At 40.2% G+C, this 27,982-nt stretch overlaps 1 protein-coding gene across 9 annotated transcripts in view; it reads left to right on the top strand.

Annotated features, from left to right (window-relative positions):
* DNM3 (dynamin 3) overlaps nt 1–27,982 on the top strand; it is a 200,373-nt gene that overhangs the window by 37,105 nt on the left and 135,286 nt on the right. For all 9 annotated transcript variants that reach the window (XR_003925936.1, XM_030032130.2, XM_030032131.2 and 6 more), the window contains 10 exons: nt 7,603–7,752; nt 10,421–10,624; nt 11,190–11,288; nt 12,166–12,326; nt 14,892–15,034; nt 18,290–18,425; nt 19,749–19,816; nt 21,333–21,471; nt 23,403–23,489; nt 25,539–25,609. Coding sequence is in view for 8 of the 9 variants with exons in the window: in XM_030032130.2 (XP_029887990.1) it covers nt 7,603–7,752; nt 10,421–10,624; nt 11,190–11,288; nt 12,166–12,326; nt 14,892–15,034; nt 18,290–18,425; nt 19,749–19,816; nt 21,333–21,471; nt 23,403–23,489; nt 25,539–25,609 (1,258 nt within the window). In the remaining variant the exon portion in view is untranslated. The remainder of the gene's footprint in view (nt 1–7,602; nt 7,753–10,420; nt 10,625–11,189; nt 11,289–12,165; nt 12,327–14,891; nt 15,035–18,289; nt 18,426–19,748; nt 19,817–21,332; nt 21,472–23,402; nt 23,490–25,538; nt 25,610–27,982) is intronic.

Raw genomic sequence — 27,982 nt, 5'->3', positions numbered from 1 at the left:
TATATACATAAATTGGCAGGACTCACCTTTTTATGTACTTACTTTTTTATTGTGAAGAGGGGACTAAGGTCCCTAGACCACCGGAATATTTAGTGGGATTCCGTGTTTAAAGCATCGTAACCATAACTATTGGAGTTGAGTGTTTTGTAACTGTACGGTCAGAAATGGTATTGTAGTTCTAGAAGGGGACATTATTACTGTATGAAGTGTCGAGAGTACCAATTCCCGTGGAGACCAATTGAATAGAGTGGAAATTAATAGACTAATTTGTGAGTAGGAATTATTAGTACCTGAAACTATAAGGCGGTGTACTATCAAATTCACGTGGAAGCGAGCTAGACGTTATCACTAGAATAGCGTCTACTCTTAAATAAAATTTGTATAAGGAATGCTGGTGGACACACTGCAGGAACAGCCACCCATTTAGGGACGGCTGTACACAGTGTACCCAAAGGAGAAGGGGACTAAACGCATCCGCCTTACGGGGGAGGGGGTAGCTACAGGAAATCCCTAACCAACCCGAAGCTCCTATAACCCTGAATCCTGCGAGTGTCTTGTCATTTCCCAGGTAATATAAAATATTCTACACAGTTCCCGGGGAGGAGCTAAGTCCCGTAAGGGCTTTGCAAGTGGAAAACACGCCCTTAAGAAGTACGACTGCTGCCGAGAAGATGAGAAACCTCGCTGCTCCAGGCACCGGAGTAGGCGAAATAGGCAGAGGCGTACGGAAAAGGGAGTGTAAGTACACCATGAGATCATCGGCAGGTAATGGCGAAAAACAGACACTTCGAGAGGAGGAATGGACTCTGGGAGCCCGACCAGGTATGCCCTGGCAAAGAGATAATCGGGAATTGACATCAACACCCATTGGTGTTCCTTGGGAAACCCCACCAGCAATCCGTGTTTGGATGATGTTACTGTGGTATTTACTTGTTGGGCCTATGGTATCTGGTAATGTCAGCCATCAACCCTTCAAGTGGTCACTAATACAACTAGAACACTCAGTTATCATACAAAACAGAATTACCCCAGGCGCTCCCTCTTTCACGACCCACTTAAGTTCCCTAGTAAGGTCATACCATGGATGGGCTCCCATTGATGAGAATACTCGCAAGTATACAGTTCAGCGTAAAGCCTTTTATATGTGTCCAGCTAACAATCCAGGAAAAGGATATTGCAATCACCCAACTGAATATTACTGTGCATATTGGGGCTGTGAAACAATAGCATCAGAATGGACACCAGGGGGAGGGAAAGACCAATTTTTAACTGTAAGATGGGGACCGCCAGGATGTCAAAAACCCACCTATGGACCTCAGGGTACGGTTCGAGGAGGCACATGTTGGCATATTTATCTTAACGTTTCGAAACCTGAAGATCTAGGATGGACTATAGGGAGAACTTGGGGAATCAGGTTTTGGGAACCAGGCACTGATACAGGGGGAATAATTTTAATAAAAAAGGAGCCGGTGCCCAATGAACCCTCTGGTGTAGGACCAAATCCAGTCATAGCAAAGGAAGATGATAATAACAGTATTGTACATAATGTTACAATCTCTCCTAATATAAACATCACTGAAAATAACACCCCAGGCGTATCAACAAAAATCAAACCCTCGACTCTTACACCCGAAGTCAGCCCATTGTGGGATATGCTCCAAGCCAGTTATCAGGTACTGAATGCCACCTACCCTAATATAACTGAGCATTGTTGGTTATGTTACAGCATTCGTCCACCCTTTTATGAAGCTATTGGGGTGGACATTAGATTTAAAAAGGCCAACGGAACAAACCCAGCTCAGTGCTTATGGAATAAAGAATCTGGACGTAAGCAAGGGATAACAATGTCCCAAGTATCAGGAAAAGGAAGATGTATAGGGAATGTCCCAAAAGACAAACGACACCTGTGTAACACAATTCACAAATCAAGAGAAATAACAGCTGAGTGGTTAATTCCTGCAGATAATACTAAGTAGATCTGTTCCCAAACTGGGGTTACACCTTGTATATCCCTAAAGGTTTTTAATTGGATAACTGAATATTGTATACAAGTAGCTGTAATACCTAGGCTTATTTACCATCCCGAAGATTTTGTTTATGACTATCAAACTACTCAGGCCCATCACATACAAAAACGTGAGCCCTTGACAGCCCTCACGGTAGCAACCCTCATAGCAGTCGGAGCTGCTGGAGCTGGTACAGGAATAACCTCCCTCGTACAACAAAATCAAAAATTTCAATCCTTAAGAATAGCAGTCGACGAGGATTTGGCTAGGATAGAAAAAGCCATGACAGCCCTAGAACAGTCTGTTAGGTCTTTATCAGAAGTAGTATTACAAAACAGACGGGGCTTAGACCTAATGTTCATGCAGCAGGGGGGGTTATGTGCAGCCCTACGGGAGGAGTGTTGTGTATATGTTGACCATACTGGAGTAGTTAGAGATACAATGGCCAAGCTACGGGAGGGGTTAGAAAAACGAAAGAAAGACAGGGAAGCACAACAGAGCTGGTATGAGTCTATGTTTAATTATTCACCCTAGTTAACCACCCTATTGTCAACTATTACAGGACCCCTTATCTTGTTGATCTTATTTTTGACTTTCGGGCCATGCATTTTTAATAAGTTGATCGCTGTTGTTAAAGGGCGCTTAGAAGCTGCACACTTAATGCTGTTGCGAAAACAATATGAACAAATAGAGGATGAAGGAATTAATCCTATCCTCGGGCGGGCAAAAGAAGTATTAGATCGATTTAATGAACAAAATCAGGATAAAATAGAAAAGGGGGGATTGTAATGAACGGGTTAACTTTGTTCATGAAATCGCATATGGAGGAAGGAATATTCTTCACTTATCTAAGACCATGAGTACCGATGATTAGCATATGTAGAGAGACGTTTACAGAGCATGAATGGGACTTGAGTCACCTAAAGAACAGCTGAGGAAGACTTTGGCCTTCATCCCAACAACCACCTAAAGGCAAATTACGACCACTTAACACCTGATGGCACAAGATACCGAAGATACCAGCCAGCCGTCACGTATCAGGGACTAAAAAGACTGTATAAATAAAGAGGCTCTTCCCCTGTTTGGGTGCGAGCTTGTGGCGGAGCACTGTCTCCCCGGCCGCCCAGCGCTGTTTTGCTCTTTTATCGCTTGCTAATAAATTCGATCTTTTATTTAATACAAATTGGCTCCTCCAATTTGTCACGAGCGTCTATAACAGTGGTCCCCTTAGTGTGGGCAACAGAGAGGCCTGGAAGAGCTAAATCAGCTGAACTGGTGAAAGTGGAATTAAAACAGGGAGCGAAGCCATTCTAGACCTAAAAGAGGCCTTCTTCTGTATTCCTCTGGAAGAAGAGAGTCAAAAAAATGTTTGCCTTTGAGTGGGAGAGTCCTACAACAGGACGCAAGATGCAGCTATGTTGGACAGTACTTCCCAAGGATTTAAGAATAGCCCCATTTTTGGTAATGTACTAGCGAAGGATTTGGAACAATGGCAAGGTAAGAACTCATTAATTACCTTGCTACAATATGTGGATGACATCCTGTTGGGGGCAAATACCTTTTGAGGGGTGTAAAGAAGCAACTATTAGTTTATTGAACTTTTTAGGGCTGGCTGGATATTGAGTGTCTCAGAAAAAGGCGCAGATTGCACAGAAAAATGTGACCTATCTTGGTTTTGAAATTTCTTAAGGAGAAAGAAAACTGGGGATTGAGAGGAAGGAAGTGATTTGTCAGATTGCCCCACTCAAATAAAAAAGAGAGTTAAGAGGATTTCTTGGAATGGCTGGATGGTGTTGCCTTTGGATGCCTAACTTTGGATTTATGGCTAAACCTTTGTATGAGGCTATTAAAGGACCAGGAGAAGTGTTGGAATGGACTCCAGAATGTCGAAAAGGGTTTGATGATGTAAAGGTTGCTCTTATAAGGGCCCCAGCGCTAGGCCTCCCCAGTTTGACAAAGCCTTTTGAGCTTTATGTGCATGAACAAGGACATCAAGTGATGGGAGTGCTTGTGGAAACTTTTGGGGACTGGAAAAGACCGGTAGCTTACTTTTTGAAATGACTGGATAGTGTAAGCTCTGGATGGCCGGGATGCTTGAGGGCGTTAGCCACAGCAGTGATATTAATACAGGAGGCACCAAAGTTAAACAGTGATTCTCTGTCCCATTGTTATGTGCCTGTCATGACCCAGACTGGACAGACTAGGGAGTTGTGTTTAATTTGAAATTCCCTTGGGCTAAATTAAGGTGAAATGACACCAAACGATCAGTTAAAGATTTTATTTATGACAGAAGCAAACGGAACTGCGGAGGCGTGGTAGTAGGTGGCAGGGTTTCTCACAACAGGAATTGGGATAAGACTACTTCTGTAAACCGTGTAACCATATACATCAATTCAGGGAATAAGGAGATCCCTCCCATTGACTCATGAGGTTCAGAGCAGACCCCCTTGCTTTCCAGACTCCTCCTCAGAGAAGGGCCCAGGGGCGGCTGGATCTACTCTTAGTAGCAGGCTTGGTCAACGGTTTATATCTTGAAATGGATGAGGTGTAGGGACTGTGGAAAAGGAAAAGGAAAGAGAGTAGAAGACAGAGAGAGAGAGAAAGGAAGAGGGAAAGATTTCACTGGTCCTGGGTCCAGCGTTGGTTCAGCCAGGTGAAGGGTCCAGTCAGCCGAGGGGTCCAGTCCCCGTGGGCTTGCGTGCCTGGGGCTTCAGTTTGTGTCCTTTTATCATCCTTGCTCCTCCTTCGGGTGGACACCCAAACTCGTCAGGTTAATGACCAGTTTGTGAGCCTTTGGGCTTGGGGGTCGTTTGTGGAGTAACTTCTTCCCTGCAGACCTGACCGTTGTTCGATCTTTGTATCAGAACAGCTTACCAGAACAGGGAGCTGCGCACCCTCCAGCACGCCCTCCCCCTCCTGTTGCTGATGTCTGAGCTGATGGGCTTTTCACCTTGGTTCCTTGCTGTGCAGGCTTTGTCTTTAAGCAGAACTTGCCCCACCACAGTGTTTGAGACATTAACTCTTTCAGTCTCTCACAGTGCCACATGCAGTTATAGCTGTTTTGGAACAAAAAGGACATCAATGGCTGTCTCCAAGCAGGATGGTACAGTATCAAGCAATATTGCTTGAACAAGAGGATGTGGTAATGAAAATATCTAATACTTTAAATCCAGTGTCGTTGTTGCCCTCTGGAGAAGAAGGATTAACACATGATTGTTTACAGACCATCAAGCAAATATATTCTAGCTGTCTAGATTTAAAGGACTCCCCTTTACAACATCCTGATTGGGAGCTATTCACTGACGGAAGTAGCTTTGTAAATAAAGGGGAACAGAAGGCCGGGTATGCTGTTGTGACTTTGGAGAAGGAAATAGGAGTGGAACCATTGCCTGTCCTATAATGAAGGATAATGAAGGAGCTAATGGAAAGAATGCATAAAAGTATACACATGGGAGTTGAAGCTTTGCTTGAGGCAACCAGACAATATGCTCTGGGAATTAATATGTTGTTAGTAGCTAAAAGGATTGTACAGAAATGTGAAGTTTGTTTAAAGAATAATACTAAAATTCAGAAAAGGCCCCCCTTAGGAGAGGTAAGAAAAGATTATACACCTGCAGATTACATGAGCCAGGATCTATAGAATTAATAGGGAGACAGTATCTTAAAGAGTATGTGGTTTCTCTAGGGAAGGTTCTCTCTTCTCTTAACAGGTATCTACAATTAAGGACACCTTTGGGCCTGGATACTGCAGTTCATGAATTTCATATACCAATTCCACATTCCAGCAAAAATACAGGAGAATGGGGAATTCTTGCATTGAAAGAGCTGCCACTGGTAAACTTAAGCAAACGCTTAAAAGCAAATGCAACTTGCTACCTCATATGGAACAAGACATATTCCAGGTAGCGATTGAGACAGGTTTATCCTCCTGTTATGCATAAGCTGGAGGACCTGGGACAGGAGAGTTTGAGCTACTCCAAAGGTTAACTGTCCAACACCCAAGGATCCAACAAATTGGAGAAGCTCCATGGAAGATAACTGGCCTGAGACATATGGTCAAAAGATAGATATGAACCTTAGTCCGTGGTGTTTTGAATGGACAGGACAATTTATAAATACTAGCAATCAGTATGATGAGATTATCATGAATCCCAAGGATGGAGAATATGCCCCTGAATGGAATTGTACTCAAGTGTTCAACTGCTTTCATACGGGAGTTTTGAAAAACATAACAGGGGTGGAAAAAGCACTGCGAATTGGATGTCAATGTCAAAATTTAATTGTAGAGAAACAAGATGTAGTCCCAAGAAAAGGGACTATGTGGATATCTCAAATAGGATAAGGAACATTGTTGTGTCCACATTCCCAATGTGACTGAAGATCTTAATAAACTAATTGACCAAATCAGGGACGTGGCAAAAGAGACCAAAGAATTGCGAGAAAGTGCTGAAAAGAATTAGATAAACAAAATTCTGCAAAGCATAGGTGGATGGTCCCTTGTAGGATGGTTCGCTAGTTTGCTCCAAAGTGTGATTATTACAATAGTAGTGACACACCTCCTCCCCCGCAGTGGCACAGGGGGACAGGGAATGGAGGTTGTGTTCTGTTCATCACACATTGTCTCTGCCGCTCCTTCCTCTTCAAGGGGAGGACTCCTCGCTCTTCCCCTGCTCCAGCGTGGGTCCTTCCCACGGGCTGCAGTGCTTCAGGTACAGACTGCTCCAGCGCAGGCTTTCCCATGGAGTCATGGCCATCTCTGGGGGCATCCCCCTGCTCCGGCATGGGTTCCTCCACGGGCTGCAGGTGGGCATCTGCTCCCCTGCTCACCTCCATGGGCTGCAGGGGGACAGCCTGCTGTCTCACCATGGGCTGCAGGGGCATCAACCTCCTCCCCTCCTTCTTCACTGACCTCGGTATCGGCAGAGGGGTTTCTCTCATATTCCAATCTCCTCCACTGCTGCAGGTTTTCCCTTCTGAAATATGTTATCCCAGAGGTGCTACCACCGTTGCTGATGGGCTCAGCCTTGGCCAGATGTGGGTCTGACCTGGAGCCAGGGAAGCTTCTAGTAGCTTCTCACAGGAGCCACCCCCACAGCCCCTCCCCCACTACCAAAACCCTGCCACACAAACCCAAAACAATGCATAACATGGGCTGTTAGTTTTTGAGAAAAAAAAAAAATGCTAATAATCTCTCATGATACAGAACTTGAATTACTTTTCTTCAGTTTAGTGAGGTATTACAGGCAAATGTAATCAGTCGAAAAATCAGAATCTGATTCGCAATCTGTTCCTTATTCTACTAATGTAAATGGTATCTGTTTGAATCTTTCAGGTTGTTCCAGAAGATGACATGCTAAAGATAAAAGCAGTAAATCATATCAGTCAACTTGACTTTTTAACTAACCCTTTCTTGTTGTAGGCTGGTTTTCATCTGTGCAATCATATCTACAGCATGTGCTTGTATATAATGCTTTCCTGATATCCATGATGACATGCTTTTGTGCATACACATCTGAAGAATACTAGGTGCTTGAAAGTGGTTGTCCAAATCTATAAGCCTGTGAAATACAGAGTTGCTATTGATATTTTTTCACAGAGTATGCTGAATTTCTACACTGCAAAGGGAGGAAGTTTACTGATTTTGATGAAGTTCGTCAGGAAATTGAAGTAGAAACAGATAGAATAACAGGAGTGAACAAAGGCATTTCTTCAATTCCTATCAATTTGAGAATATATTCTCCACATGGTAGGTAAAATCATTCTACTTCAGATTTCTGTCATGTAGCATATTATGTAGCTCTGTCTGTCTAGCTATCTCCTTTTGTATGTGTTCTCATTGCTCGATCAGAAGTCTTCTGGCATGAAAAAACTTCTGAGACTGAGTTGAACCAAAAGTGGATATGTATCTGGAAGAATCCTCAACTTCTCCTGTGTTATGAAACCATTCTACAGTGGAGAGCTGTTGCCACTAGAACTGGGCAGAATGCAGACTCTCTGTCCCATTTAATATTCTCGTGATTTAAAAATACTCACTCTGCATTAGGATGAAACGAGTCTCTCCCCCAGTACATACACTGTTCGATAGTAGCTCACTAGTAAAGATAAATAATAGGAGATGGGAGACTTAGTGGCAAAACTTCTTTTGGCCACACACCACATGGATTCCCTTGTCAGTGATCTAGAAAGTCATTATGTCTCCCTGCCCTATTGGATGTTTATTGTTTGCTGCCACTAAAAATATATTTAGACAATAATGGTGTTTGAAGCTGCTTTCTGTTGTAGACCCCCAGTATAGATCAAACTTAGTTCTTCTGGTTACCATCTGCCCAATTTAATGAAGGCAATCTAGAGAAAATGTTTCGCATTGAATCTGTCTCGGGTACGGGAGAAAAGTGATATGTTTGGCTGAAGCGCTTTATTTTTCTAACCACCTCATCTGATGTCTTCATTGCGAATCAAAGGACAGAAAGATTAAAATAAGAGGAGTGGTAATGAAAGAGCTGCTGAACTTCCATTTGGTATACCATGAGCAGCCTTGGCTCTAAATGTACATCCCTGAGCCCTTCTCTGCCATACAGATGTGACATAGCCAACTGGAGAAGAGTTGAACTAAATGCCCTGCCCCAAGGCGTGTTTGTTGAACATGCTGACTCCTGGTGAAAGTGAAAATTTCCCACCTAATGCTCTTAATTTCTTTTATTAAGATCAGTCTTTTAGTTCAGCAACTGTTGTCTGTATTAGCCAGACCCCAAATATACTTCTAGCGTTTCGTTTCTAGGAATTGCATTTTTCTCATTTGTTTAAAGGATACCCTGTTACCCCAGTACTGGCAGAACAAGCTAGGATGCTTCTAGTTGGCATTGTGGCCTGTACTGAGGAAATCATGCCAGAGCAAAACAGGTTTTCTTAATGCATAAATTTTTTCATGTTTCTTACTTAAGAAGTTACAGAGTAAAAAAAAAAAAAAAAAACTACAACAAAAAACCAAACCAGCAACATACCCCAAAACCGCTTAACAACAGTTTTGCTAGGTAAGTTAGGCTAGCTATTGACTTTTTTGGGAATTTCTTAATTGGAGACACTGTTGAAAACATGGTTGTCACAACCTGTGCTGGACAGACCAGGGAGGGGTCATGGTCAGTTTGGAATTCCCTTGAGCTAAATTAAGGTGAAATGACTCCAAACGATCAGTTAAACATTTTATTTATGGCAGAAGCAGCCTGAACTTGGAAGGTGTAACAACAGGTGGTGTGGTTTCTCTTGACAGGAATTGGCATCAAACTACCTCAGTAATCCATGTAACCCATGGTAACCATGTATGTCAATCTGGGGCATAAGGAGAGCCCTCCCGTTGAGTCACGAGGTTCAGAATGGACCCCCTTGCTTTCTAGACTCCTTCTCAGAGGAGAGCCTGGGGTGGCTGGATCCACTCCTAGTCCCAGACTTGGTCAACGGTTTTATGTCTAAAGGGATGAGGTGTAGGGAATATGGAAAAGGAGAGACAGACAGAGAGAAGAAAAGAAAAAAGAAAGATTTCACCGGTCCTGGTTTCACTCAGCCTACAGGCCCAGTTCCAGAGGGCAGGCACATGAGGGGCTCCTTGTGTGTGCGTCTTTTATAGCCCAGTTCCCGCCTTTTCTCACGTCAATCACACCCCTCCTCGTCTTCTGCATACCGCCCATAAGGACTTATATAACCCTCGCTCTTGTGTGCAGGTGCTGTTGGGGGGGGTGGTCGCGAAGGGTCTCTCGGGCTGTGAGGAAGGGGCCGTGAGCCCCTTCCTCAAATAAACTTTGCATGACCTCTGGCCATATGTGGTGAGCTGCCCCGCTCAGCCTAGCAGAACAGGGAACTGCGCAGCCGCCGGCTTGGCATGGCCCGGCCTCTGTGCCCTGTTCCCGAGCGGCTTCAGCTTCTCTACAGGGTTCCTGGTTGTGCAGAAGGTGCCTCGCCCCAATGTTTGAGACATTAACCCTTTCAGTCTCTCACAATGGTCAGAGAAGGACTGTATTTAAAAAAACCCACAAAACCAAAAACCTGTTTTGGGTTGATTTGAAAGATGCAATGGGAACAGTCTGTTGTCTTGTGCTCCTATTGGTAGAAAGAGCTCAGAAAGCTTCATTTGTCTAAGAGCCTTCAGGGATATTCAATATAAGTATCATTCTCCTATGCCAGTTGTAATGTTTAAAATATTAAATAGTACTAATAAATCCAGAGGTGAAAGACCAACAGGGAAACAACTGTACTTTTCAGATTGTTAGGCATTTTGTTTGAACCATCGACAATATTTATATACCTATAAAGGTAATTGTGTAGGGTTTTACGTGACTGAAATTTGCAGCTGTAGATGTGTAGACGTCTTTAAACATGTCTGGTGTGCTAACCAGTTTAATGATCCTGTGTTTTCCATATAGTATTAAGCCTGACTCTTATTGATTTGCCGGGAATCACTAAAGTGCCAGTAGGGGATCAGCCTCCAGATATTGAGCAACAGATCAGAGACATGATAATGCAGTTCATCTCTCGAGAAAACTGTCTGATACTGGCTGTGACTCCAGCTAACACTGATCTGGCCAACTCAGATGCACTGAAGTTAGCTAAGGAAGTAGACCCTCAAGGTAAGGATGACTGAATGTAACCACTTTTTGTTCTCAAGTGTAATAACATAATTGGAAGTAATAGATGAACTCTTGTGTGAAATATTATTTATAATGTATAATATAGGTGTGTGCACATGCATTCTCATATAGGCTTCCACATTGCAATAACTGTTTGTTAGCTCAGTATCATTCAGGTAATGATGCTGTAAATGTATTTTTAAAATTTTGTGACTGTGTCTTATAAGCAAGTGGGGCAATGCCTATCTAGACATTTTTGTAGTACCTAGCAAAATGGACTGTGGTGCTCATGGGATTTCTGGATACTTGCATCATAAATTTTATACAGTCATAACATAGGAATGCTGAGCCTTGTTGAAGAGATTTGAGGAACAAATTTCAGCACTGGCAATGATGCTCCCTTCTTTTCCAGACATACCATAACTTGCAGTTGTAGCTGGTATTGTGTGATACAAGCTTTGAGAACGTCACATATCTGTTATTGTATAATTGTAAGATGTAATTGTTCTTCGTGACTATAAATGATTCTTCACTATCTTTTTCCTCCTGCCTCCACCCCGGTCAGGCCTTAGGACCATTGGTGTGATCACAAAATTGGATCTGATGGATGAAGGAACAGATGCAAGAGAAATTCTAGAGAACAAACTACTCCCTCTTCGTAGAGGTGAGACTGTTCAGTTGCCTATATTCTTTGCAATCCAGAAGGTTTGGATAAGGGTGGTGTTTGGGAGTCCTGGAGGTGAATTAAAGGTTATGCTGGACTTGATGAGTTCCTAGCTTTTATCGTTAGCTATTCAGCAAACATAAAAGGCAGCTGTGCTAAAAATATCCTGCAAGTAAAGTAATTTTTTTCTGGACCTGGAAAATACACTACATATTCCAGAGGAAGCAAGAAATGTCAGCACAAGTTGTTAGCCAATTTTCTCTTCTGTGCCAGGTTACTGTTGCTTGTAACAAAAGAGTCTTTTTTTCTTTGCATGTGACAGAAGCAAGATTTGGTAATCTCACTGTAAATGAAGTTTTGACCCCTTCCAGAAATCTTCCGTGTTATTGTTCTGGCAGCTACTGCCACAGTTGCTCATACTGTTAACAATATCAAGAATTTTGATTCTAGTTACAATTTATTGAGGAGACCACCATCTCCTCCCATGGAGCATGTTGGTCCAGGAAACGAGAAGAAATTTTTCCTGCGTTTTGCTAACATCCTGTCATTTATCTATGTAGATCTCTCTGTGTGTTTTGATTTTGTTTTGGGATTTTTTTGTTTGTTTATTTTTGAAGTGATTTCTTTGGGGTACACCAAAGTTTCAGGTATTGCTGTATCTGAATCGGTGATTTAAAAGGAAGTGTATCTGTTATACATAAACAGGATGAACAATTTAGACACTGTTAAGGTCATTACAGTACTTGTAAACAATATCTGAATGCCTAAATTGGAAAGTTTTGGTTGAACTGAGGCAGTCTAGTTCTATTTAATATGAATTCAGTAGTTCAGGCAACAGTTGCCACGACACTTACCCATCGGTTTTGTGTTGTTTTAGGTTATATTGGTGTTGTAAACAGAAGCCAGAAAGACATTGATGGGAAGAAAGACATAAAGGCAGCTCTTCTAGCGGAAAGGAAATTCTTCCTTTCTCACCCAGCATATAGGCACATGGCAGATCGGATGGGAACACCTTATCTCCAAAAAGTTCTAAACCAGGTAAAACCTGAAGCCTTTGTGGTGAAAGGCAGCATTTATAATGATAGGACCAATATAAATTCTTTATTAAAATGAATGTTGGTCAGTGAACCTCAGTCTTTCCTGCTTTTGACGTTTTTAATTTTCACAATGTAATAAAGCTGTGTTACATGTAGCATATGAAAACTTACTGTGAGATGTAGTTTCTGGCTTCAACTGGCAGTTCTGCACTCTGTTCTCTTGAATACCGAATATGAACACAAAAAATGAGATTTTGTCTCCCTTCCTAGAAGTATACCATCCTATTCCTTATTTACCACATTTCTTATAGTTTAACAGGATTTTTAGAATTCAAATTTAGAAATTAGAAAAAAAAAAAAGGCATTTATAGAAGTCACGTATCCTGAGAGTTCACTGTACGTCTGTACTTTAACCTCAAAATCTACACTTTATTGTAGTTTTTGATAGACACTGTACTGTATACTAATGATATAAATGACAAATACAGTAATCAGAATGTTTTGTTCACACTACCTTTATTTTTGCCCAAACCTTTGGTTTATTTCTATGACTCCATGCCAAACTGTGTCAGATCACAGCTTCCTTCAGCAGGAAATAGAGGTCTATTTCCCAGTTACTCAAAGGAGAAACCTATAGCTTACTGTGCTAATGAAGACACTGCCTACAGCAGACTTGGAGAAGTATATAAGTCTCTTCACCATTTTGTGCTTTGGGTATTACTCTTTTCATAGCACCATCCCTTAGCTTGAGTAGCATGTGACTCTAATGATGATACATCTCAGCAAGTTTGACGAGGACAAGATCAAGTCATGCTTTCCTCTCTAAAATTACTGGTGATGTATGATTTTTTTTTTTTAACTTAGTTTATCAGCTGACCAGTGTTCTTGGCATTCCTACAAGTCAAACTTGATGGTGTTTTTTCCAGTTGACTGTCAAATTGCAGCCTTTGGTCTATAATAGACAAAGAACAGGTCAGCTTGGCTTTGTCCATTTTGGACAGAAGCTGGAAACAGCAGAAAAGTTATTCATTAAGGTAGGAAACTAAGTGGCTGGCCTGCTTAATTCCTTGCTACAGTGACTTCACAGCTGTAACTTGACAGCCAGGTTATGGCATGCTCTGGACTCGCCCAAAAAGAATGCTTACGCTATTTATTGGTGCCTCAGAACCAAAGTCTTCAGTAGGATGCAAGAACTTGCTTGTGTCCTGCAATTTTGTTTGTGTTTAGGATATTTGCCTCTTTTTATATCTTGAAAGTTTAATCCACGTCTTAGTTTTGAGACTGAAGCGTGAGCTGCATATACCTTTGGACTGTCTTATCTGTCCTGATTTGCATTAGTTTATGTACTATTAACTTTTTTGTGAGCTGTTTCGTAAATTTACCTATTTCAGTATGAACTGTTAGTCTTCTGTTGCTGTTACTGCTTGTAGAATATTATATATGGGAAGATCTGTTCAAGTTTCATCCCCAGGATATTAAACACCCATTAGTGTTTGTGGTTTCAGGGAATATTTAAATTTCTCTGCATCCACAAGGTGGTGCTCCAGGGAAACTCCAGCTTTTGATTTTGTGCCTGTCAGGTCTGCTGAACAACTTTTGAGTTTACATATTTTGGTATATGATATTCTTAATTTATAGCTTGTCTGATTGGGGTCGGGAAGAGGGTTTGCAGCATAGTGGAAGAAGTCCACTTTGGTTTTAATCAAGGAACAGGTATAAATTTATGAGAGAAATTTATGGCACAGGTTAAGACATCAATAGTGCTGTCCAAACGCATTACAACATATGTGTGCAAAAGTAAGTGAGGTAAGTTAAACACAGATCTGGTAAGCCTTTTTCTACTCTCCTTCAATTTATTTTCCAGAACTTTTAGGTGTATTTTCAGAAATGAAAACTGATAGTCTTGAGTGGTAGAACCTTTTTCAGCCAAAAATCAAGTGTTTAAAAAAGGTAAAGTTTTATAATCATTAATATGGGGGCAAAATCTCTTCCCTTTAGTATGCTTTGTACAAGGGAGCAGAAGTCACATGGAGGTGATTTGTCCGGATGGTGGGAGAGTGTCAAGCAGGTAATCTGTATGTCTACACTTACCTCCATCTCCGTTCTCAATGGGCTGTGGATGCTGAGAATCTCTTCCTTGTCCCACATTGCCTTGTGGCTGTAAAGTAAAGGAGTCGTCATGCTGAACAAGTATATAGGGAACTGGGAAACACCCTTAGGAAAACCAGCAAAATGGGAGTGGTGGCATCAGTGCTGAGTGATGAGAGGTCATTTCAAATTACATATGTAAAATGTATAACTTTTTCATGTGTAACTAAACAAGTATGTAGTAACAGGGCTCAGTGAGTGAGAGGACAAAGGAATTTTTCAAGCCTCCTTATAATGTGTATGCAAAAGGGATATTGTGTTGTTCTTTAACAGTCTCCATTGCTTCAAAGATCAAAAGGAGCTACACTGGTAAACTGGCACAGGTCATGGCCGATATGCTTGGCAGTCAGAAGGAAATGGTTGTGCTCTTGCTTTCATCTTTATTAACAGTATAAAAGGACTTTTATTTGCTTTTTAGCAACTTACCAATCATATTCGGGATACCCTGCCAGCCTTCAGAAGCAAACTCCAGAGCCAGCTGCTTTCCATAGAACATGAAGTAGAGGTATACAAAAACTTCAGACCAGAAGATCCAACCAGAAAAACGAAAGCCCTGTTGCAGTGAGTGTCTAGTCTTTTGTCTGCTTTTCCACTTTGTATAGGTTTGTTTCGCTTTTTTTTTTTTTTCTTTCTAATGGGTTTAAATTTAAAGATTAAGATACGGTTAAGGATTCTGTGTGCAAAGTCCAAAGAATTCTGTGCTTGATGTTCCAGAACACTTTATTTACTCTACAATTTCAGCAGAGTTTTCCCTAAATTAATTTCAGTAATCCTAGAAAAGAGAGAAAGCAGAACAGGAAAAGGTACAAAGATGAGCAACATAGATGATCAAAGGTAAGAAACTGCTTCTGATTGTATAGACACATTCTTCAGCCTGCCAAAAAGATGACCTCAAGCAAGTCAGGAGATTGTGTTAGAAGTCTGTAAGATGAGGAGTCTGAAAGGAGAACAGAGAATGCCTCTTTTTCCAATATAAAATCTTGGCTATCCAAAAGAACTCGAAGATGGCAAGATCAAAATTAATCATAGATGTAGTCCTTCATGTGATGTGTACCTAAGCCACAGAGCTCTTTGCTGCAGGAGCTGATACTAAAAATTCATGTGCTTTCAGAAAGCAGCTAGGCAAATTCTTGGAATGAGGAAGACATTTAAGGTTAGTAAGTAGAAGGACAAATTCCTGCTATATGGAATCCACAAAGAGCAATTTATTGAGGCCAAGAGAATATTCTGGAGAAATACTACTGTATGCTTGCTCTGTTGTCCTAGGCACTTACTGTTGGTGACTGTCATGATATGGCTTTCATTCCACTGTAGTGCAGCCATTCTTATGTTCAAGTGATAGTATATTGGAGTGGATGAAAACATCTTTCTTGTGGTTTTCCTCTCTGAGCATGCATCTGACAACTAGCAGCAAAATAGGTGATGTGATGTGCCTGCCACCTGTGCTTGTGTTAAAACTGACCTGGCAGATGTTGACCCTTTTGGGCTCAAGAAGTCATGGATTGAATACTGTTGTTGTTTGTCGGAGGAATTGCAACGATTCCTGGAGCTACATTATTATAAGTTATGAACTAGAAGAAAGGTTTTTCAGTGCTGAAGTCACTGTCCAGTTTGGATCTCATCCACAAAATCTGTCCATCTGACGAGACTTTGATAACACTATTGTAAAGTGATGGAACAGAGATGACTGTTCATCTGACTATGAATCAAGTGGAAGTGGAATCAGAGCCCTTTCTTTATTGTGGTTTTAGCACTAAGGAAAAAGGGCAATGCTGACACTGGGAACTGAAGCCCAGTTAGCACCCGCTGCTTTGCTTCATGCAGCTTCCTTACTTGGTCTGTTTCCAGGGATGCTTGATACTCAGTATTGTGTACCTTTTCACCTGAAACGTCTGCCATTTTCTCTCTCTCTCTCTCCCCCCCCCCCCCCCCCCGCAATGGTTGCCCTCTGCAGCCACTTCTGTGTTCATATGTGATTAAAATTTACCTCTTAGAAGAGGAAGCATCTAAAGGAAGAAAAAGAGATATAAAATGTACCTAGCTTTTCTCTCTTATATGCCTGGTGTGACATTCCTACTCCGAGTGATTTCAAAGGTTTTCAGCCTTCTTGGTTCTCTGGGATAGATGATAATAGCACTGGATTGTGAAAATGCATAAGTTTTGGACAGGATTCATTCTCTAACTAGAAGTCTGGAATTCAGAAGGGAAAGTGGTCACCTGAACTGTAGAGAGGCTTTCTTGAGCCAGCTGAACACCGATTGATTCCCTCATGACTTTACTTCAGATGTTTTGGTTGCAAAAACAGAGGGACATCACCTTTGACTCTTCCATGACAGTGTAACACAGGTGTTTTTTTTCACTCTGTATATTTGGTGACTTAACTGCTAGAAACACATTTATGAAGTGTTCTGAATTGTTAGGTGTTGCTGGTATCTCATGCTTGTTCTATTATTGTAACATGTTCAAAAGGAAAAAGAATTTAATTCCATTCAATTCTTGATACTTCTCTGCATAGTTTTTTTCTAATTCATTCGTTATAAGTAGGCGCTATGGGAGAAATTAACTTCTTTTGTCAGTAAAAATTCTCCTCACTTTCCCTTTTTCTTTTGGGGTGTGGAAAGTAACATAACTAGAACCCTTTCCTCTGATTCCTGAGAGCAAGTTCCATAATGCATATAAGAAAAAAAAATCTGCCTCACCATAAGATGATCTTAAGTTTCTGCAGTCCTCTTCAAAAACTGAGTATGGGGCCCTACACTTAGACTATTTCTATAATTCTGTTAACCTGGCCATATAGGTATCTGAGGTTTATGTACAGTTGACATGCAATGTTACTTTTCGGCAGAATCCGTGATTTCAAATTTTATGACCAAATGCCTGTACGTACTTAAAAAAAATAAAATAAAATTGACCTATCCATGAATCTTCCATAACTGGAGGAATTCTCATGTGTGTTCCTCCAAATGCTCCTGCTGCAGAAGTCTAAGCACAACCAAGTAAGCTGGAGCTTGTGGTACTGACAGCTGCCACATGGACATGTTAGTACTGCTTCTTGGGCTAGCTTTTTAGCATGGGAAAGTAAGTTCCTTAGCAATCTCTTCCAAATTTTCCAGCACTGCATCAGCTTAGTGGCTTGATTCACATCATGCTATTGGACCGCATCTTTTTGAAAGATAATCAGAAAGATCAAAGGGTCATTGTGGGGAAGTAAGCTCTCCACAAATGGTATGTTTTGCCGTAAGATTGGAGATTTTTGCTTGTGGTGGTCTGCCCTGTTGAGCTCTGCAGTTTCTGTAACAGCATCTAAATATGGATGTGCCTTTCTATTCAAATACAGTAAGTATGTAACTTAAAGGTCGGGACTTTTACTTGCTTATCCTACTAAAAAGACTGCTATCACTTTTTCTTCTAAAAAAAATAATTAAAAATTTATGTAATAAATAATGGTAGCATTTACAATTTTGTGATCATTGATAAAACACAAATGTAGCCTGGTACCCTGCTGTATTTGTAGCTGACTTTAATATACAGTTTAACAAACAGTATTTTAAAAAAAACCAAACATCTATGAAGAATGAAAAAAAATATACTGAGCTATGTCCTGTGAGAGAGAAGGGGTGTAGGGGTGTGTGTGTAGGTATGGATTTTATGGATTGGCAGCTTAGCTGAATGAATTGTTGTTATAGATACTTTTGTCAATTCCTAAACATGTTTTAATAGGCACTAGTAGTCACGTAGTACTGAAGTAAGAGTTGGTAGTTGACATGCTTAAATGGTTGTGTTTGGTTTTTTTTCCTCCGCCTGTTTGAAATTTAGGATGGTACAACAGTTTTCAGTGGACTTTGAAAAAAGAATCGAAGGATCAGGAGATCAGGTTGATACACTAGAACTTTCAGGAGGTGCCAAAATCAATCGTATTTTCCATGAACGTTTCCCTTTTGAACTAGTGAAGGTATTTATCCATCTTGTTGGTGTGTTTTGTGTTTTATTTATGTATTCTTATGTTCATACTGATAGTAGTAAATCCAAGGTAAGGTCTGTTTGGAAGAACATGCTCTTAACTGTGGAAGAAATGACATGAAGTTATAATTGAGACATTTGGCTTCATTTCTAGTTTTGGATACTGAGACCTGCAAGGACTTCTGAAATATAGGAATTAGAATATAATTTTAGTTCCAGTTCTTACTATTTTCCTTGCTTTTTTATTGTTTTACCACAAATAGTGTCTTCTTTCTGGTTACATGGGACAGGCAAACAACTACAGTTACTAAATTTAAGTTGTTGTGTTCAAGTAGCTAGTATCTATTAAAATTTAAGTTATGGAAAATAGCCATTTTCTGTGTTTTCTACCTCCTGTATTCAGTGCATTAAACCAAAGCCATCTTTCAGTCCTACACTTTCGTAGTGGGAGGTGGAGCAGAAGCAAATTTGGTGTTTTGAGATAACATTTCTTCTCTTGATACATCTCTTCTGGCTTACCCATCCTTTGGGTAACAGAATAAACAGTGGGGTGTGAACTAATGAAACCTGGTTTCCTATGAATTTGTGTTACATATTCTTTGATTTTTCTTCCACTTCAGTGACTTCAGCTTCCCCTCACCATGAACTCTACTGTATCTCTAGTCCCTGTTCTTTTACATTTTTCTTAAGCTTCCTTTCCACCTGTTTTATGTTCAACTGACTTGACATCCCCCAACTTTTAGTTGGGTAAGAACCAGACAGTGTTGTGGCTGGTTCCAAGGTTTAAAAGTGGTAGGTCAACTAGCAGTCCAACAGAACAGATGACAGTTGGGCTTAGGTAACTATCCTTTCATTTGTGACAACACTGACTTCTCTTCTAGCTAGCTGGCTTTCAAGAAACTTAAAGAAAAGCTTTATAACTTCATAACTGAAACCTCTCTTAAATTTGGTTGAAAAACAGTAGAATGGGAAGGAGAGGTTAAACAGACCATAATCACAGAAGTTGCACCACTTTAGGAAACCAGGCTTAAAAAAAAAAGTTGCATCTTCCAAATCCTGTTTCTGGCTTACTCTATCAACTCTGCAAAATTGTTCCAGCTGTTGGTGTATCTGGAATGGAAGGGTGCATAATTTTCAACAATCCTTACTGCTGCCTGTAGCCTTTGTGTCGAAATGTTTTAAAATACTTACGCTTTGGTTGGTGTAATTAGAAATGAGTGTTTTGTCTGTCTTCCAGTTATGTTGGGAGAGGTAGTGTTTTCTGTTTTATTAAAAGCTTCCCCATATATGATCTCATATGGTTTTGTTCCTCTAGATGGAATTCAATGAAAAGGAACTGCGGAGAGAAATAAGTTATGCCATCAAGAACATACATGGTATCAGGCAAGTATTCCCATCTTTCCAAGCCCAGTCACATTATAGAGGGTGTGCTCTTTTTAACCTCTGAACACGCTGGCTATTGACTGCTGGGCTATGTTACCAACACACTGCTCCCAGCAGCTGACTTTTTTTCTTCCACTCCTTTACGCTTCTGTTTTTCAGGTAGCTATTTTGGGCCAAACAGTTGGTTTGCCCAAAGAGGTTTAATTTACCTGGAAATGCTGGAAAATTATTTCACAGAGAAAATCAATGACTTTTTTTCTGGTAGTGTCTGCAGTTCTGTTAAGTCTATATTCCTGAAAAGTCATAAGTTTTAGAGGGAAAGCTTGGGCCTTGATATGGAAAAAACCTTTCAGCTTGTGTTGCAGCTGACTCCTTGCATTATCTTACTCCCCTTTATTCTCAACTGTTTATTGAAATGACTTATTTACAACTGAGTTGGCTAAGGTTTCACTTTGTGGATATGTCTGCAGTACATTATTAGGTTTGGGAAGAGGAGGTATTTGGTATTTTGGTTTGGAATGACCTAATTATCTCACTTTGGAATGATCAGTCTATTTTGGAGGGACACTTTATCAGATGCACACCAATTCTTTGTTCTTTTGACAATAGAACAGATTCCAAAAAGCTTGTGTTCTTCTTTTGTGGGTTTGGGTTTTTTTGTTTGCTTGTTTGTTTGGTTTTGTTTTGGTGTTGGTTTTTTGGTTTTGTTTTCTTTTTTCCCCTCCTCCTACCCACTTGTGAGTATGTAATATCTTTCAAAAGCATTGGTTACAAACTTTGTTGTTCTTAGTGTTCTGGAAAACGTTCTTTGCATTACTTGTATAGTAAATTCTCAAATGGTTGACTCTAGTAGTCGTGGTGCAGTATTTGAACTTTTCTGGCCTTATTGGTGGAAAGGTCTTGAGCAATTTATGGTAGTGAACTGATAGTTTGGGGCATGTTTTTATAGTTTGCTTTTTTATATAATTTATCTGCCAAGATAGACCTTTGCAAGCAGTGTTTGAAAGAGAAGTAAGGCCTATTTGTTTAGAACTGGTTCTGTAAGGTATCTGTTATATAGGTTCGTATACACTGCAGTGACCAACTGTGAAATTCACCATATAGGACTCTTGAGTAGCAGAACCACATTTCCTGTTGTGAGTGGAAAGTGGAGCTATAGGATTCTTACGGGTTTGCTGTGCAAGTGATCATGCATGGAGTGCTGCAGCTGCCATTCATCCCTTCTCTAAGGTTTGATGCACTGCTGAAAAGGTTTTACTGCATTATATCAGTACTCCTTAGAGTTCTCGCAGTCATCTTCAAGTACTAGGGCATGTTTCTAGTTTTATATTCTTATTCACAATGACACTGTTTTTTAGAGAAAGGAGCAAATTTAGTTCTGTGGAAGCCTGTTTGTGTACGGATTGTTATTACTCAGCTGTAAGCCTCTGAAAATGAAGATATGAGCAATTCAGTAAAAAAATCTTCCTTGCAGGATGTTTTTATTACTGTCTTACATACTCTTTTATGTCCACAGAACAGGTTTGTTTACTCCAGATATGGCGTTTGAAGCCATTGTTAAAAAACAGATAGTCAAGCTGAAAGGACCTTGCTTAAAAAGTGTGGATCTGGTGATGCAAGAGTTAATCAACACTGTCAAGAAGTGCACTAAAAAGGTAACTTGCGAATAGATCTGGTAATGTAAGTATAATGTAATGGTATAGTAGATAATATAAAGCCTGTCTTGCATTTTATGGTATTATAAGTGATTTCTGATCTAGTCACTTGATGTACAGAGTAAGACTCTATAAAGTAATTAGAACTTCTGCAAAAACTCTCAAAGCAATGTAATGCTGGAAATGTTCATTTTTGATTCCTGTGTTTTGAAAATATATATACACCTTGTGATTGGAGGTTTTTCTGAGTCAAGAGTGGCCCCCAGTTTCCTCTTTAAAACCATGTTTTCATTGGTACTGAAAATGTAACATAGGCAGCAATTCCATGGATGTACAAATCAGCAAAAAAATTTGTACTTTAAAGTTTTCTTTTCCAGCGCTAAAAAGAGGAAGAAACAGTGAAACTTTTCTAGAGCAAAGGCCTCACGTGTTCAGAGACATCTATCAAGGAGAGAAAAATGCCCTTTCTGTGTAGAAACTTCACTGGGTAGCACCACAGTTCTTTGCAATGTAATGGGTCCACAACTTCTCCTGTGCTTTTTTCATACACAATGCCAAAATGTCTGATCTCCAGCTGTCAAGAAGTTAGAAGTGGAAAGCTAGGAAGACTTCACCTCCCTTGTATTTGCATGTCCTTGTGTTAGTGTTGATGAATGAGCTTGCTGCACAGAAATGTTGAACGTTTAAGTGGAAAGAACTGCTGAGCATTGAACTTCCTGATGTGAAAGTTGTGTGCATCAATTAAACTTTTAACTCAAGATCCTGCGAGTGTAATAAATTAAGAAATACATTAATCAAAGCAAAATGTAGTATTACTGTGTGTATTTGGGAATGGTTTTCCTGAAGTGTGTGCTGGGGTTGGTGTATACTCTTAGAATGAAACCTCAAACTTCACTCCCCCCAGCTATGGCTAAGAAAGCATGTCAGATAATACTAATATGAAGCTTTTTCCCCCACCCACTTTTCACCTTCATAGGAAAGTTGTCATCTGTAAATACTGTGACTCACTTGTCTGGAGCATTGACAGCTAACAGTTGCTGATTTTCAATTCTCTTTTCTCCCATTACTCTGTGATACTCTAGAAGAACCCATTGACTCTCTGGCAGACTTCTTAGCTAACTGGTTACTTTTATTATCTCACCTTCTGTTCATCTGTCTTTCCCACCGTCTCAGAGTGCAGGGTACACTAACAGTAGCAAGTACAGGAGCAGCTCTGGGGTGTGAGCACAGGTATGCTGAAGTTGTTGAGAAATATCCTGTCACATCCTTTGCATTTTTCTGAATAATGCAATTTTTTTGTACCAATGAGCAGGTAAAGGAGCCATTTCTTAAAACAGGAAAGGGTGACAATCTTTTTGACAAAAATCATGGAGAAGTGGATTTACTGCAATATTTTGAGCTGAGTTTCCAGGTTTTTTCACTTTTGTCAAAGTTCGGAAGATATGTCACTTGAATTAATTGTGCAGATTCTTTTCCAGGTGCTATTGGCCAAATTTACTGTTGTGTTCTGCTGTTTACATTTTTAAGTATTGTTATTGAGATGTAAAGATGTTGCCACAAGGTGGAGCCTTCAAAGAACAAGAAACTTGGAAATTTAAAGTGCCACTCTGGAATTAGGCACAGTAGAAGAGAGAGGCATGGAGAAACCTCAGCCCAAGGCTGATAAACTGTGGTTCACATGTCCAAAATGTCTTTTTTTCAATGTTCCATGGAGCAAAAGCACAGAAACAATCCAAGGGTTTAAGTCTTTCCAGTTTCTCTGGAAAATGACCACTAACAGCAAGTAAGGCTTGCTTTGTAGTGTAGTTAACTTTTAGCCCAAGCATTTATAATAATTGCCTTCTTCCAAAGAGGAAAGCTGGAGGCTCCCCTGTTTGTATTCTACTGAAGCCACCCTGCAGGTGTAAATTTCTGTTAATTTTGCTTTTCAGTTGGCAACATATCCAAGGTTGTGTGAGGAAACAGAAAGAATTGTTGCCGGCTACATTCGTGAAAGAGAAGAGAAGACCAAGGATCAGGTGAGAATAAATAGGAGATCTAACAGTTTGGGGAAGTGCGTGAAGGAAGAAAGTTCTTATGTACAAAGTACAGTAAGACAATGAAAGATTTTTTTTTTAATTTTTTTTTAATTTTTTTTTTTAGCAGGCTGTATATTTTAGAGGGACAGAGAAATTGCTCCTCTACCATTGAGCTTTGACAGAGGAGACTAGAATTGTTACAGAAAATCCTAATCTGGTCTTTCAAAATCAGGATTGGTGGCTTAAAGTAGCGTTGGCTTGTTCCTGTGCCACAGTGTGCCATCTTCTTAGCTGTGCCACAACAGCTGTTTGTGGGAAATTGATTAATGATTAAACAAATGCACACAGAAATAGCCAGCCTTTTTTCTACTTTGTTTCCAGGGTTTTTTTTAACAAACCCCTCCCATGTTCTAATTACAATGAGGCCCACAAGCAATTGTACTGGGACTCTTGCGGGAATGACAAGCTTTCCTTCAAGTTTAAAAAAAGTTTAAAAAACAGAATAAAATTTCAGAGAAACTTGTTTAGAACATTCACCACCCAGCTAAGCACTCCAAATCCAGGAAACTTCAAAGCTTAGACTCCATGTGAGAAAATGCACTGGAAGTGGAAACAGGAATTATTGTCTGGAGAGTGCAGAGTGTGACAACAGAAATATTTGGGGAAGAAGGGCTAGGCAGAGCTCTTAAGTTGTTCTGGACTCCTGGCTCTCTAGTCCCTGTGCGAACTAGGGAGCTGTGCAGCATATCCTGCTTCTTTTACTTTAATCTGTGCTGTGAATGTAGTATTAAAAAATAATTTTTGAAAAATTGTATTTGCTGGGCTTGTACTTGCAGGGAGTTCTAGTTAGCACACTCAGTTATTTCAAAATTTGGAAGAAGATACAAGTTACTTAGAATAATTGAGTCTTTTTTCCTATTACTCCATTCTTCACTGTGTGCACATACCTGGCAATTTCCAAGAAAAAAGTACAAAATACCAGCTTTCTGTAAATGCTGAGAATTGGTCAAATAGGTTATTGTCACATATTCATATCATTATTTATGCTGTTAGCAGTTACCATTAATAAATCAAAACACTAGTGAGGATATTTTCAGAGGTAAGAGCTAGACCCAAATCCCCACTATCTTTTGCTCTGAGTGAGGCACCTAATATCTTCTGGAAATTGTGAAGAATTTGGGAGTGATGCTGTGTTTGAGGAACTGTACAGAAATAACTCTGTACCCTTTGAAGAGATTAAATGCTACCATTTGGTAGCAATAGGTTTCTTCCTTGCTCCCTGCTGATAAATGGAAGTCTGAAAAGATGAGGGGAAAGTGCAGTCTCATGCATGTTCAAGAAGCTGTTCAAGGGTGGGAGTGAGTTTTCTCTAATATCTTATCAAGTTCTTTGCCGAGTTAGATTATCAAGTTTGAATCAAATTCTGTCTCTGGGCTATAGAAGGACTGGCAAGTGATAAGTATACAAAACATTCATTCTGTTATTTCATTGACTAGTCCGTCTCTCAATCCAGATGTGTACACCAGAATGGCTGTCTGTTACCTAGACTCTACATTTTCTGGGCCAGGGCTAGCTTACCTATCTATCACTTCTTTGTGTAGTACCTAAAGAAAATGTGGGTACCCTGATTTTAGGTTTAAGGTTTGGGTTCCTTGCTGGCTTGGCTGGAATGCTACAAATAGAATTTTGCAAAACTTAACTTGCAAAACATAGAGCTAGAATCTACATTATGTATTATTAAACTCTCTCTGGCCATGCATCGTTGATCTTAATGAAGTGGACAAGGGGCAAGATAGTGAAAAATTAGGTCTGTCAGGAAAAAAAATAGGAAGAGGGAATAGCTCTTCTGTAGTCTAGCTTATTAAACAAGCACACAAACAGAAGCGGTGGGATTTAGAAAATATTGTTGCTTTTGGCCTGAACAGTTATGAAAGCAATATTCAATAATGCAGAAAATGCACAAGTTCTGCTCTTTTCTCCCTTCCTTTTCCTCAATCTCTCTCCTCCACCTTACCCGTCCTTTTTTTGCTCTCCTGTCTCCCTTAATAGGTGCTGCTGCTGATTGATATCCAGGTTTCTTACATCAACACCAACCACGAAGACTTCATTGGCTTTGCAAAGTATGTATATAGAGACTTTGTTATAAAGACACTTTCAGGTTTTTTGTTTTGTTTTGGTTTGGTTTTGGTTTTTTTTACTAAGTTCAAAACACAAGTCCTGAAGTGTGACGTGAGTGTGAAGTGAATCCTGAAGTGAAGATGCAAGCTGCAAAGTCCCAAACGTCCCTTTCTCAACATACGCAGTGTTGAACTCTGTCCCACTTGTAGGAGGTTCTTTATCCCAGTTCACAAGCCTGGTTTCACTGAAGCTGAAGCTTATGGCTTGGTGTGGAATCACATGCATCTCAGGAAGCAGCTTTGGCAAGCCTATGCCCTCACTGTATCCATTTGGGGACCACAGAAATGTACAATATCGGTGGTCTTTCCACATTGTTGCTAATGCATATTTTGGGAGCTGTGATTCTGTGTGAAACAGTCTTGCTCAGAGTAATGGATGTCACTGAATTGTAAGTGTGCCTGCTGTTTGGCTGTAGAGAATAATAGTAGCAGAATGCCCTGCAGGGCCTGGTTTGACGTTCTCCTCGCTTAATTGAAAAGGCTGTGAGAATATTCTCCAGAATGTTCTTCCTCAGCTTCCAGCAGTTTGTGCCTCAGGAGCTTCGTACCAACATTTTGACACTGGTAAAAACATTAAAGATGTCTTCACTCTTTGAAGAATAAATGTTCCTTCAGTCATATTCATGCCATATTTGCCATAACAGTGTTTGGAATCAAAACAGGTTTCATTCATGTGGGATGCTGGCAACAAAGTTTGGCACCACAGTACATATTATACTATGGCCTATTCTAGTTAGCACTGTGAAGGAAGGTCTACATCTTTGGCAGTATGCCCTGAAGTTTTAAAACATGGAGTTCAGTAAGCTGAGAGGGGAGGAGGCAAAGCCAGGCACTGTTTATGTTTGGTTTGAGCAACTTTCTCTATAATTGTTTGCAGGTCCTAGATACCTTTATCAGTTCTCTTGACAAACGACAGGATGTTGTAGGAATGGTAGCTGGCCTTCTAGAGGTCAAGATAACAACCTGTCTGCTATTTACTTCTCTTCATCCTTTTCTGACAGGAAAAAGCCTGCTAAAAACACTCCATATATATTAATGGTGTGTGTTGTGACCTTGGGAAGTCACATAGTCCAACCTCCTGCTCAGAGGAGGGTCAATGCTGAGTACAGACCAGGTTACTCAGGGCTTTGTCCAATCAGATCTGGAAAAATTCCAACACTGGAGATTCTCCAGCCTCTCTATGCAGCCTGTTCCAATGCTTGCCTCTCCTCACTGTGTCAAGTTGGAACCTTCCATGTTTTATAGTCTTGGATTCTAGAGTGCCAGGTACATCTGGAGCTACTACTTTATGTCTTTTCCCTGGAAAAATCCCCCTCATGGATCCTGCTGCCAAGGCCTGTAGTTCAGTCCGTGGTCCTTACTGCTGTGTCTTTTCCAAGGAGTTGCAATGCCCAAGTTCAATTTCTTGGGAAAGCTGCTTCCTCTTTTGTCAGTTGAGATCTAGAAATCCCCAGCCACTGTGCACAGGGTATAAGCAGATAACAAATGGCTCTTCGCTTAAGTTTACTGGTAAGTTTAAGCAAGTGTTTCTGTAGGTTGAAACTGACGGGAAGGGAATAATCTTTGTTGACTCGTGCTCAACTGGAAGAGAAAACTTGGATAACTAAGAACAATTTAAAATGTAAAATATATTAATTTATGAGCTAAACAGTATAAAATACACATTTTAAACTATAATCATGTTATTGTTATAGCAATTATGTTAGAACTGGAATATGAAATAAATTTTGGGTGGCATATGGGCTTCTGCAGTGTCTAAACATCCTGGACTATAGATTCCCCAGATTCCCTAGTGTTTCCTTTCTTTTGCTGAGTCTTCTAGCCAGTTGTCTCATGTGACTGCAGTGTTTTGTAAGTCTAAGTCCTGTGAACCTTGTTCATAAGAATGAAAGCACAAGACATTTCAAACTACCTTGCAGCATTGCAGGGCCTAAGGCAGGTGCAGCACAATGTGAATTGACTTGAAAAGGATTTAAGAACGCCCATATTTAGAACAACTTTGCATAGCTATGAAATTGTGAAATCTTAGAATATTAATGTTTGTCTCATTTAGCAGAATGAGTGGTTAAATGTTGGGATTGGGTTTGTTTCTAGTTGGTGTAACTCAGACATAGCTACATGCTTCCATCTACATGAAGAGTAATTTGTATTTAGAACAGTAAATAGAGGACCAATTGCTGGGCTATTTCTAAAAGGCATGGGTTTCTTAGTATGATGTTAGTGGTCTAATTAGCTTCCCTAAGGCGATAAAATAAAATAAAATTAAAAAAATATAAAAAAACAAAAACCCCAAACTAAACCAAAGGAATGGCAATT

This window comes from Aquila chrysaetos, chromosome 12 (assembly GCF_900496995.4).
Source record: "Aquila chrysaetos chrysaetos chromosome 12, bAquChr1.4, whole genome shotgun sequence".
NCBI classification, from domain to species: domain Eukaryota; kingdom Metazoa; phylum Chordata; class Aves; order Accipitriformes; family Accipitridae; genus Aquila; species Aquila chrysaetos.
The sequence above is the reverse complement of the archived record's forward strand: the minus strand, read 5'-3'. Positions and strand labels throughout refer to the sequence as shown.